Raw genomic sequence first — 13098 nt, forward strand, 5'->3', positions numbered from 1 at the left:
ACATCAAACGAATTTAAGAATAAACTAAGGAAACATTTTTTATCAATTAATTCTTGTTACCAATAATTTCTACCTCTGATTGAGGTTCTGGCTGATATGTATATCTGACGATATGTGTCAGAGGAAGAACAATTGTTTGTATGCATCTGAAATCTGATTATTGGAATATGTAGCTAATCGGCGATGGAGGGGGAAAGCAACTGGCCACCTACCCCATTATCTCCTGGCCTAGTTGCCTCATGACTAATGCCTTATTGGTGTTACTTATGAGGTTCAAACCTGTCTTCGGATTGTTGACTAAACAATAATCAATAATTTCAATTTTTCAGTTTGTTAATGCTTATGCATTTAGTAACAGGATTATTATTAAAATTATCTCATGATATTATTATTATTGTTGTTGTTTCCAAGTAGCCTATGTGCATTATTATTTCACTAACTACTTATCTAAATTATACAGCATTACTTAATTTTACTCTTATTATTTATTATTATTATTCACAGGTATGTTATTGTTGTAGGCTCTAGTTATTACTGTACTATTATTATTGTAACGTAAGGCTATTGTATTCATTTAGAGTTCAGGTAGGCGGAAGACAGGGCCTGTTGCCTTTAGCTCTGTCAGATTAAATAAATAAATAAATAAATAAATAAATAAATAAATAAATAAATAAATAAATAAATAAATAAATAAATAAGTAAATAAATAAGTAAATAAGCAAGTAAATAAATATATTTATATAAATAAATAACTTTAATACAAGTGTGTGCATGAGAATATCTTTGACACATGAGAAAAATTCAAACATATAATATATATATATATATATATATATATATATATATATGCACTTAAGCTACATATAAAAAGTATACAATCGTTTAATAATTGAATTTGTCGATTAGATCTTTTTACTGACGTACGATACTGACAGTGTGTGCAGTATGAGGGGAGATTTCGACAAGAGCTTCTTAATAATTCTTTGTTAGACAGAGGTTTAATAAACATTACGATGTGGCCCACTTGTCTTTTCGCTAAAATTGTTAGATAGATTATTTTCTCTCCTGATTTGATGTCTTGATAACACCCGTTACCACTTCTACTGCTTGGATGGCATTTTTCGAAACTTCTGTATATTATAATCTTTGTTTTTAATACCACTGGTAAGTAATACCTTTTTATAAATTGATAGAAACTGAATCTCAGTCTTCATACTTGCTTCACTTTTCAAAGATTCTCCACTCTTTTATTAGATGTTGCCTTGTAATTCCATTTGCCAACTTCCCCGATCATCCTACTGGTCTTCATTTGCTCCAGCAACTCCTCCCCATTAAATCAGAGGACGTCCTTTCATTATTTTCCGTGCGTGACCATTCCATAATTTATTTCGGCCAGCTCTCCTAGTTCATACGTTGTACGTGATCGAACCATGCAGTGACCTCTCTTGGATAGGCCTGCGCTCCACCACGTTTTCACTTATATTCATTCATTACAGGATAACTTCATTTCTAACATAGAGTAATCTAGAAACCCATATACTCCTTCACAACCCATCAGCATATCTCCTTCATATCTGATCAGTTATTTTATTCTGATGTTCATTGAGAAATGATCCCAAAATTTGTATCTATGAACCACTGCCAGTAATTACAATTATTAATATCAACCAACTCATCTTTCTTCAGACAAATCAGAATATAAGAAAGGAACTTAGGAAAAACTGACGAATGAATTATAATTATGTATTTAACCCATCGTTCCGGTGCCGGAACATAGGTATTCCCTGACGGAGGTTGCAATAGTCTACCTACAAGAAAGTTACACTCATTTGCCGACAGGGGCAGAGGGATAAGTGATAAGCTCACCGCCTCAAACGCCACCTATTATGCGACTGACTAAGGTATTACTAGACGCGAGAGAAAATACATTTGGTCCGGATGTTATAATTTATGGTTGGAGGTCTTTAAAGTCTGGTCCACAATACACCGGAAACGGAAACGACAACAAGAACGAGAACGGAAATAAAGTTAAAATAAATGTATTTAAATGTGAGCATTCACAATAGTGAATTATGATGCTCACATTTAAATACATTAATTTTAATAATATTTTCGTTCTCGTTGTCGTTTCCGTTCCCGGTTTATTATGGGCCAGCCTCAACAATCCGGAAAACTTTTTTGTTACATAATGTCAAAGTTTACGACATTCGTAAAAATGTCGTAATGAGATACTTCACCACATTAGTGCAGTAAATACTTTACCTCACCAATGTGATAAAGTGGAGAGCTTTAAATTAGATTAAATTATTTATTGTGCCTGCACTTTGACTACAATTTTTTTTTCCAATTTGTTGCAATATCGACATTAGAGACAATAGGTCACCCCTTTTTATTATAAAAAATTATGATATTAATTAAAAAATTGTTGGTATTGTTATTTTAACTTTTTTTCCTTATATTAACTTAATACGTACTCTATAGTCTTTTTTTACTCTGTTATTGGGCTCTATTCTATAGGACTTTAATTCAATTTCTATTACTTTGCCAATGTTTATATTTTTGTATTCCTATGTGCTATCTAGTAGGATGGAAGAGAAGGCCTTATGGTCTTAATCTTGTCAGATTAAATAAACAAATAAATAAATGAATGAATAAATAAATAAATAAATAAATAATTTTGAGTAAATGGTAAATATCCCGATTATAAGTCAAGTGAACCTATAAAGAAAAAATATATAAATCACTGGATAACGAAAATTTAATATATGTATTACTTTATAATTTATATGAGTAAATGAAAGTCCGGTGACCGTGGTGGTTGTTTGCTTGCAGACAGCAACTTCGTGCTGGGCAACGCGCAGGTGCCGGCGTTGTATCCCATCGTGTACTGCTCGGACGGATTCTGCGAGCTGACAGGATTCGCTCGGGCTCAGATCATGCAGAAGGGCTGCGCCTGCAAGTTCCTCTACGGACCCGACACGGCGGAGGAACACAAGATGCAAGTGGAGAAGGCCCTCGAGTGCAAGACCGAGTTGAAGCTCGAGGTCATCTTCTACAAAAAGAATGGTGAGTGTCACCACAGCTTCGTATAAGAAAGTAGTGTGAGTAACAGCATGTGCAGTAACACTTTAAAATATAAGTTCTAGCAGCAGGATTTTATCATTTTATGTATTCTTATTTCTAAAGATGATAATTTTTGCATAAACATATTTAAAGTTTTCAAGGTTACATTACATTAATAAAATGAGATTGATAATTATTGCTGAAGTCTTCAAGGTTACATAATATTAATAAAATGAATTTAAATGTCATATTAAGAATTCAGATAAGTTCTTAAATTATAATATCAAATAGTTTGTTTTATTTTCAGTCTATCGCTTATCAAGGTATTGAGGCAGAAATGAATTCTGTTACATCAATTACAATATGTTAAATTATGCATCACGAATATTTTCGATTTTCAATTAAGTCATCTTCAGGTGATGTGATTTTCTGACAAATACAATTGAACATAGGTGAAAAGATACAAAGATAAAAACACACATATATAAAAGACATATAATTTTTTTTATTTAATTTAGATATAAAATTTTTTTTTTAACCTTGCTTGCTCATTTTAAAAAATGAGCAAGCAGGTTAAATTTTATATGTGTTTTATACATGTGTATTTTTATCTTTGTATCTTTTCACCTATGTTCAATTGTATTTGTCAGCAAATCACATCACCTGAAGATGACTTACTTGAAAAGTCGAAAATATTCGTGATGCATAATTTAACATATTGTAATTGATGTAACAGAATTAATTTCTGCCTCAATACCTTGATAAGTGATAGACTGAAAATAAAACAAACTATTTGATATTTAATAAAATGAGATTAATGATTATTGCTGAAGTCTTCAAGGTTACAGCAACATTAATAAAATGAGAGTAATGATTATTGCTGAAGTCTTCAAGGTTACACAACATTAATAAAATGAGATTAATGATTATTGCTGAAGTCTTCAAGGTTACACAACATCAATAAAATGAGATTAATGATTATTGCTGAAGTCTTCAAGGTTACACAATATTAAAATTAAAAACTGATCTTATCTGACTCGACTGACTGATCTTACCTGACATGGGCGCGACTGACTGATCTTATCTGATACGAGCGCGACTGACTGATCCTACCTGACACGGGCACGACAGGCTAATCCTATCTGACACGGGCACGACTGACTGATCTTATCTGATACGAGCGCGACTGACTGTTCCTATCTGACACGGGCACGACTGACTGATCCTATCTGACACGGGCACGACTGACTGATCCTATCTGATACGAGCGCGACTGACTGATCCTATCTGACACGGGCACGACTGACTGATCCTATCTGACACGGGCACGACTGACTGATCCTATCTGACACAGGTACGACTGACTGATCCTATCTGATACGAGCGCGACTGACTGATCTTATCTGATACGAGCGCGACTGACTGATCCTATCTGACACGGGCACGACTGACTGATTTTATCTGATACGAGCGCGATTGACTGATCCTGTCTGACACAGGCACGACTGACTGATCTTATCAGATACGAGCGCGACTGACTGATCTTATCTGATACGAGCGCGACTGACTGACCTTATCTGAACGAGCGCGACTAACTGATTTTATCTGATACGAGAGCGACTGATTGATCCTATCTGATACGAGCGCGACTGACTGATCCTATCTGACACGGGCACGACTGACTGATCTTACCTGATACGAGCGCGACTGACTGACCTTATCTGATACGAGCGCGACTGACTGATTTTATCTGATACGAGCGCGACTGACTGATTCTATCTGACACTGGCACGACTGACTGATCTTAACTGAAACGAGCACGACTGACTGATCCTATCTGACACGGGCACGACTGACTAATTTATCTGATACGAGCGCGACTGACTGATCCTATCTCACACGGGCACGACTGACTCATCTTATCTGATACGAGCACGACTGACTGATCTTATCTGATACGAGCACGACTGACTGATCTTATCTGATACGAGCGCGACTGACTGATCCTGACACGGGCACGACTGACTCATCTTATCTGATACGAGCACGACGGACTGATTTTATCTGATACGTGCGCGACTGACTGATCCTATCTGACACGGGCACGACTGACTCATCTTATCTGATACGAGCACGACTGACTGATTTTATCTGATACGAGCGCGACTGACTGATCCTATCTGACACGGGCACGACTGACTGATCTTATCTGATACGAGCGCGACTGACTCATCCTATCTGACACGGGCACGACTGTCTCATATTATCTGATACGAGCACGACTGACTGATCTTATCTGATACGAGCACGATTGACTGATCTTATCTGATACGAGCACGACTGACTGATCCTATCTGACACGGGCACGACTGACTCATCTTATTTGATACGAGCACGACTGACTGATCTTGTATGATACGTGCGCGACTGACTGATCTTATCTGATACGAGCGCGACTGACTGATCCTGTCTGACACGGGCACGACTGACTCATCTTATCTGATACGAGCGCGACTGACTGATCTTATCTGATACGGGCGCGACTGACTGATCTTATCTGATACGTGCGCGACTGACTGATCCTATCTGACACGGGCACGACTGACTAATCTTATCTGATACGTGCGCGACTGACTGATCTTATCTGATACGAGAGCGACTGACTGATCCTATCTGACACGTGCACGACTGACTGATCTTATCTGATACGAACACGGCTGACTGATCTTATCTGATACGTGCACGACTGACTGATCTTATCTGATACGAGCGCGACTGACTGATCCTGTCTGACACGGGCTCGACTGACTGATCCTATCTGATACAAGCGCGACTGACTGATCCTATCAGACACGGGCACGACTGACTCATCTTATCTGATACGTGCACGACTGACTGATCTTATCTTATATGAGCGCGACTGACTGATCCTGTCTGACACGGGTGCGACTGACTGATCCTATCTGATACGAGCGCGACTGACTGATCTTATCTGACGCGACTAACTGATCTTACCTGACGTGGACGCGACTGACTGATTTTACCTGTCGCGACTCATTGATCTTACCAGACCTGACTAATCTAGGCTGATTCGATTTAGTTATCTTATCTGATCTCACCACCTTATCAGCATCACTTGGCCTGGCCTAGTCTGATTGGTTCCAGTGAAAAAATGTTACGAATCCGTTGTCTATGAAGGATGCGGGTTCAGTTAATTACATACGGCCGTTCATGTTCCATATAATATACAGTAGGCCTATAACAATGAAATCGGCGAGCAGTAGTTTCTGTGCAGCGGCCATAGACACAGGAAGGTAGCGCGGCTTGTTCTGAATATGCATGTCGGCCGTCTGGCCTGTGTGAAGAGCGTGCTTCAGTGTTTGTTTAGCTCAGCTGTCGTATATTGTAGCTTCACTTTCTGAGAACTTCTACTGAATTTAATGAAATCGCTGTTCAATGTAGGGTTCGCCAATATGAATAAAACCGCGCATTCTGCGAGCTCCAGTTAGACAAATATTGCATTTGAATTGTGATAATCCGGTCGTTGGCAATTAGCGGAAATGAGAACTGTAAACAGGGTTAATCAACACAATTTTTTCAGCTTTGACATACAGTCTGATTGAAGATTATTGAATTATTACTTTTGTCGTTATGTTTCTGTTATCACACCTACGAGAGAAACAAATGCTAGCCACTGGCATAGCTCGGGCGGTAGTGCGTTTGCCTGCTGCGCTGGAGTTGCGCTCGGGCGTAGGTTCAACTCCCGCTTGGGCTGATCACTTGGTTGGGTTTTTTAAGATGGTTTGGTGTATGATGGTATAGAGCTGCGTCTTTGGTTCAAGTTCTAGCACGCTGGTCTTTTATATTGGCGGTCTGGATTTGACTCCCGACCAGGTAGTGACGGAATTTGTGGTGGGCAGACGTTGCAAAGGGTTTTCATCGGGGTATCCTAGTTTCCTTCCATCATTTCACAAACACTCTTCATCTTCCCCTTATTTTATCTATCATCTGCGATAGTTAAAAATAGCCTGTGGTGAAATCTTGGGGAGTATTATGAGTTTTTGATGTTGATATAGGATGACTTGGGGCTCCGGGCTCTGGGCCTTATCAGGATGAGGCCTCGCTCTTTCAGAACTAATGCAAGATAACTCATCTGCCACGGTAGCCACTCAAACCATCTCGGACTTAGTAGCTACAAGAGAACCGTCCCAGGTCGTGTAGCTTGAATTTAATGAAAATACATAGGCCTATTTACGCTAATTTTCGTTCGTTAAGGAACATGTTCATATTCATTCGTTTCGCTTTTTCTTCGTTTACGAAATATGACTTGAAAATTGATGCTACTTATACCGCTTCTTGCGCGCACTCCGATCCTCCTCCAAACAGTAAAGCAGGAAAAGTTAATTACCAGAATTACATAAAAATACCTCTTCCATGCCTCCTTAAAACTGTACCATACTTACTTACTGGCTTTTAAGGAACCCGGAGGTCCATTGCCGCCCTCACATAAGTCCGACACCGGTCCCTATCCTGAGCAAGATTAATCCAGCCTCTATCATCATGTCCCACCTCCCTCAAATCCATTTTAATATTACCTTCCCATCTACGTTTCGGCCTCCCCAAAGGTCTTTTTCTCTCCGGCCTCCGAACTAACACTCTATATGCATTTCTGGATTCGCCCATACGTGCTACATGCCCTGCCCATCTGAAACGTCTGGATTTAATGTTCCTAATTAGCCTATGTCAGGCAATGCGTGCAGTTCTGTGTTGTGTAACTTTCTCCATTCTCCTGTAACTTCATCCCTCTTAGCCCCAAATATTTTCCTAAGCACCTTATTCTCAAATACCCTTAACCTATGTTCCTCTCTCAAAGCAAGAGTCCAAGTCTCAGAACCATAAAGAACAACTGGTAATATAACTGTTTTATAAATTCTAACTTTCAGATTTTTTGACAGAAGACTGGATGATAAAAGCTTCTCAACTTTACCATTTTACAAAATATCTGTAGATGCAGTAACCAATGTTTGTGTTATTACGACAGTTGTCTTAAAATAACTTGAAAACGATTAGAGATCTCTCAAAACAGATTGCACCATTGCACCTTTTTTTTTTTCAGAAAATTTCACATGATTTTGAGCACCTACATGACTTCTTTCCATTTAAAATGTCAAAGTTACATCCAAAATGGCGGCTTTTGAGATAGCTGAGGGCTAGAATCGAATGTGTCACTGGTAGAGCATTTAGGGTCGGTTTCTTCAACCTTTGTTAAATTGTAACATTGTGCTATTCCATTTTAATTGTAAACTTAACAGTTGAAGCATTTCTTCAACTACTGTTAGTACTAACAGGCTGTTAAATAAAACCTATGTTAATTTAACTGCCCAATTTCATGCAGTTAAATAGTTTAACTCTCTGTTAGCATAGAAGTGTCCAATATGGCTGGTGCGTTAGATTCTGAACTTATATATCTGGATTATTTAGAAAATTATATCCATGAATACATAAACAAAGGGGATGATTTCTGTGATTTGACAGACCAGAAGTTCATACAAAGGTATAGGCTATTTTCTGCCAAGCCTCACTTTTTGCTTTCAACTTAGATCCGTTTGTTTGTTTATTCTCATTAATTGGTTTATACTGCGAAATAATTTCCAGTAGAAGATTTCTTTCGAACGAAGAGAAATTAGTCCCACGATTTCTTTTTGTTCCAGTGTTTTCCATTTCATAACAGCAAAACCAATACGCCAGTCCATGTTACTGTGATACAGACGAGGAAAGAAGCAGAAATCAAACCTGAGAGAATAGAAAGATTTCTATCCTCTCTGAATCAAACAATGGAAACAAGCGAGAATCGCAATTGTCAGAGTTCAGAAAACAGAAGTGAGCCTATACTTGGTTATAGGTTATGGTTAAACTCTAGAATCTCTGGTCCTAACAGAGAGTTAACAAACAGAATGTTAAAATGTGAAATGTAAAGTTGAAGAAACGCAATATTTTCAACAGCAATTCATACTTTTAACTTACAGTTAATTAACGCTATGTTAGGTGCATTTTAACAAAGGTTGAAGAAACCGGGCCTTAGTCTTACAAATACTGGTAACACCTATAGTAATCGAAAATGAAGCATATGGAAGATATTTATATGGTTCCAGACTTTTGATTCACTCTGTATATTAATGCTGCACATAAAGGATAGAGTCGTACCATTAAAAAATACTTCCTTCTATTATGGCAAACACAGCTCCTGTTGACTATTCCTGCTTCGAGGAGCGCGCTCATTGGACAATTGATTTTACTGAACATTGATTTACCAATGCAAACACTCGAGAAGTTGGAGTAATTAAACCACCGGCATAGGAAAGACGAGTGATTATTGTTCACGAGGAGTGCGGTATGTGACGGGTAAGACGGCGCCATGTCGGTTCCCCTCAGCTATATGGAACTTTATTGAATGAGCAAATAACTGCATTTATATCCACAACAAGTGTGCGCTAAGAGGCGAGCAATTGAGTCGAAGTAGCGGGCACAGGAAATGGCAACTGGCGGAGAAATGGAAGCAAAACAACTGTTACTGCTCACCCAGTGTAGTTACATATGCAAATTACGTCGAGGCTATTCAAATGCCTTTCACAGCACTGCACATCACTCTGTTGTGGTATTTCTTACAACTATCGTTTTAATTTTCTTAATCGTATGAGATTAAGGGGAGAGGATGATATTTTTTTTTAACTTTTTTTTCCTATTTGGTGTAAAATATTAATTTTTTGTGTGTAGAGAGCTCATAGCTGTGGCAACTCAACCGAATAAAAATATTTGTTCTAAAACCGATATATCTAAACCGTTTTCAAGATAGATTCAAACAGTTTTTTTTTTGCAATGTATTTGCAAAAGCATGTTCTACAAACTGTCTGTAACAGAATTTTGATAGTAGTCCCTACGTTTGTAAAATAAACAATTAAATTTTAATAACAATTTTCTGATTTCCTTTCTTGCAAACAAACGGACGTATTTTTAAAATGAAATCAATTAACAGAGAAAAGTTTCCTAATAGTCTAAAGAATGTGTGTTCTAAATTTCATGCATGTATCTTTAGTAGTTCAGAAATTAGGCCTATATCCATTTTTGTCTGACAATGTAGCAAAAAAAAAGTGAAGTTACTGGAAACCGATAAAAGCGGGCGTGTGATTTAAAAATCCATAGCGCAGGAAGTTTAAAAATGACGTCTCAACATCCGATAAGGACACAAATACCCACAAAATGTTATGCAATGCATTCCACACATGTGAAAGGGTATTTTAAAGAAATACATTTTTTTTTTTGAAAATTTAATTTACCTGAAACAACAATGAAAGTGGGCGAGTGATTTAAAAATCAATAACGCAGGAAGTTTAAAAATGGCAACTCAACATCCGATAAGGGCACAAATACCTACAAAATGTTATGCTATGCATTCCACACATATCACAGGGTATTTTAAAGATTTTTTTTTGAAAATTTACTCATTTTTCACCAAAAAATACCATCCTCTCCCCTTATTTCCTTTTCTTTCCTCTTTCTGATGTATTCTTCCACTTCATTTCTGTCTGTCTGTACGTCTGGTGGTATTTCCTTCGTTTTGTCTGTCTGCCTGCCTGTCTGTCTGTGGTCTGTCTGTCTGTCTGTCTGTCCGTCTGGTGGTATTTCCTTCGTTTTGTCTGTCTGCCTGCCTGTCTGTCTGTGGTCTGTCTCTCTGTGTGCCCGTCTGTGTGTTTATACAGTGACATCAAAACTTTTTTTTTATATTTTTATTGTACCTTGTTTTTTTGTCTATAATATGTAAGCACGTGGTTATAAACCGAGGTACCCGTCGAAACGCTCTCGCTGTGCTGTGTGCAGTCTGAAGGGACACAACATTCAGTTGCTGTGTGTCTGTTGGCGACGTAACATACAGTGGTATAGTGTGTTTCGAAGACATGGTTGCTTTTTCTGTTTAACAGAGAGCTTTTCATATTGAAGTATATTTCAAGGATGGAGATGGAAACTGGAAGTATAATATTGAAGTCTGTGAAGAACAGTTTGTGGTGAAACGAGCGTTGAGCGACTTCCGCTGATCTTGGAATAGACACCGACGCACTTGAACTGCCAACAAAGAAAACAAAAAATCACACTCAATCGCTTTCACCTTCATCTTGACGGGATAATAAAAACCTAAACTAACCTAACCTAAGTGCGTCGGTATCTATTCCAAAATCGGCGGAAGTCGCTCAACGCTCGTTTTACCCAGTTTCTTTCTTGTTTTCCTGATTATGTAATCACTGAAAACTTCCGCAGAAATCTGAATAATTTAGTTAGTAACTTTAAAGAAACCGGATGCACAGAACGGAGAAGGATGTTGGAAAGGCTATAAAACTAACAGAAGATTTAGTTGCAAATGTAAAAGAAAAAATACAGAAGATTATTCTTAAGTCCTGAAAGAGATTGATTGCAGAAACGGGCATTTCTTATGGAATTCTTAAATTAATTCTTAATTCTTATATTTATAATATCGAAAGATTCATCTGGTTTGTTTATGTAATTATGTTAAACTTTTATTTCATATCCACATGTCGGTTTTAGGCACATAGATTTTTCAGTTTCTCCAGACTTAATGTTTGTGGATTTTATTAACATAAAGTAAAATGTGCTGTGTTGCTTTATTAATGACTCACTGTATCACTGCATTTTTATTCCAATATCAGCGACTTACCTTCTTCTCATCCTATACTTTCATCAGACACACGGTCGCATGCTCTATCTGTACAGTAGTTCCCACGAATCGTGTGTAGCGCTTGCAGGTGGACAGTATTCGATATGCTGAGGAGTGACACTGCATAGGTACAATAAATACATAGTTATAAATGCAAGGAAAAAGTTTTTGATGTCACTATATGTCTGTGTCTGTTTGTGTGTTTGTCTGTATACGTCTATGCCTGTGCGTGTATATGTCTCTCTCTATCTGTGCGTCTGTATTTGCGTGTCTCTGTGAGTCTATGTCTATGTGTATCTTTGTAATTCTGTGTTTAGCCTGTCTGTCTGTCTGTGTTTGTGTCTGTCTGTGTGTATCTGTATATCTGTCTGTGTCTGTCTGTGTGTCTCTGTCCTTCAATAATGATATTGCTGTAAGCATTAAGCAGTTACTCTCTGTTCGTTATTTTTACAGCAAATAGATGCTGGGAGCTATTAGGAAACTCCTAATACTCGTATTCAATTCACAATCGCAAGAATGGAAACGTCCTATGTCAAATTTTGCTGTTTCTGGGTTATGGTACCAAACAATTCATAAAATATTCACGGATCGGATGCGGTAATTTCCTGTGTCATATCACACTTCCAAAATTATTAACTTTTAAAAATAATTTAATTATAATTAATTTTATTGATATATGTGCATGTTTAGAAATGTTTTTTCGCTCTCCTGAAAAGTAACAATTTTTGACATGGGAGGTTTCCATTCTTCACCATCGATATTGTGTCTGTTTGTGTGTGTCTGTCTTTGTGTGTTCATCTGTGTCTGTCTACCTATCTGTGTATTTTATTTAATTTTATTGGGTTATTTTACGACATCAACATCTAGGTTATTTAGCGTCTGAATGAAATGGAGTTGATAATGCCGGTGAAATGAGTCCGGGGTCCAGCACCGAAAGTTACCCAGCATTTGCTCGTATTGGGTTGAGGGAAACCCCGGAAAAAACCTCAACCACGTAACTCACTCCGACCGGGATTCGAACCCGGACCACTTGGTTTCGCGGCCAGACGCGCTGACCGTTAATCCACAGGTGTGGACTGTATCTGTGTATCTGTCTGTGCTTGTCTGTAATCATATCCTACCTCATACTCTCCTATCAGATCCTATCCTATCCCATTTTATCCTATCCTATTCTGTCGTATTCTATCTTATCTTACCTAAAGTAATCTAATCTAAAACTATCCTAAAACAAAGTGAAGTCAGTGCATTTTTAATTTGGTATGATTTAATACTGAACGGCTTATTATAGTCAATTACCTCTGAACAGGACA

The 13098-nt window shown here is 37.8% G+C and overlaps 1 protein-coding gene across 3 annotated transcripts in view; it reads left to right on the forward strand.

Moving 5' to 3' along the window:
- Positions 1-13098, forward strand: part of Elk (Eag-like K[+] channel) — a 778027-nt gene that overhangs the window by 525658 nt on the left and 239271 nt on the right. For all 3 annotated transcript variants that reach the window (XM_069817143.1, XM_069817142.1, XM_069817144.1), the window contains exon 4: positions 2833-3066. In XM_069817143.1, coding sequence (XP_069673244.1) covers positions 2833-3066 — 234 coding nt within the window. The remainder of the gene's footprint in view (positions 1-2832; positions 3067-13098) is intronic.

Source organism: Periplaneta americana, chromosome 17, assembly GCF_040183065.1.
Source record: "Periplaneta americana isolate PAMFEO1 chromosome 17, P.americana_PAMFEO1_priV1, whole genome shotgun sequence".
NCBI classification, from domain to species: Eukaryota; Metazoa; Arthropoda; class Insecta; order Blattodea; family Blattidae; genus Periplaneta; species Periplaneta americana.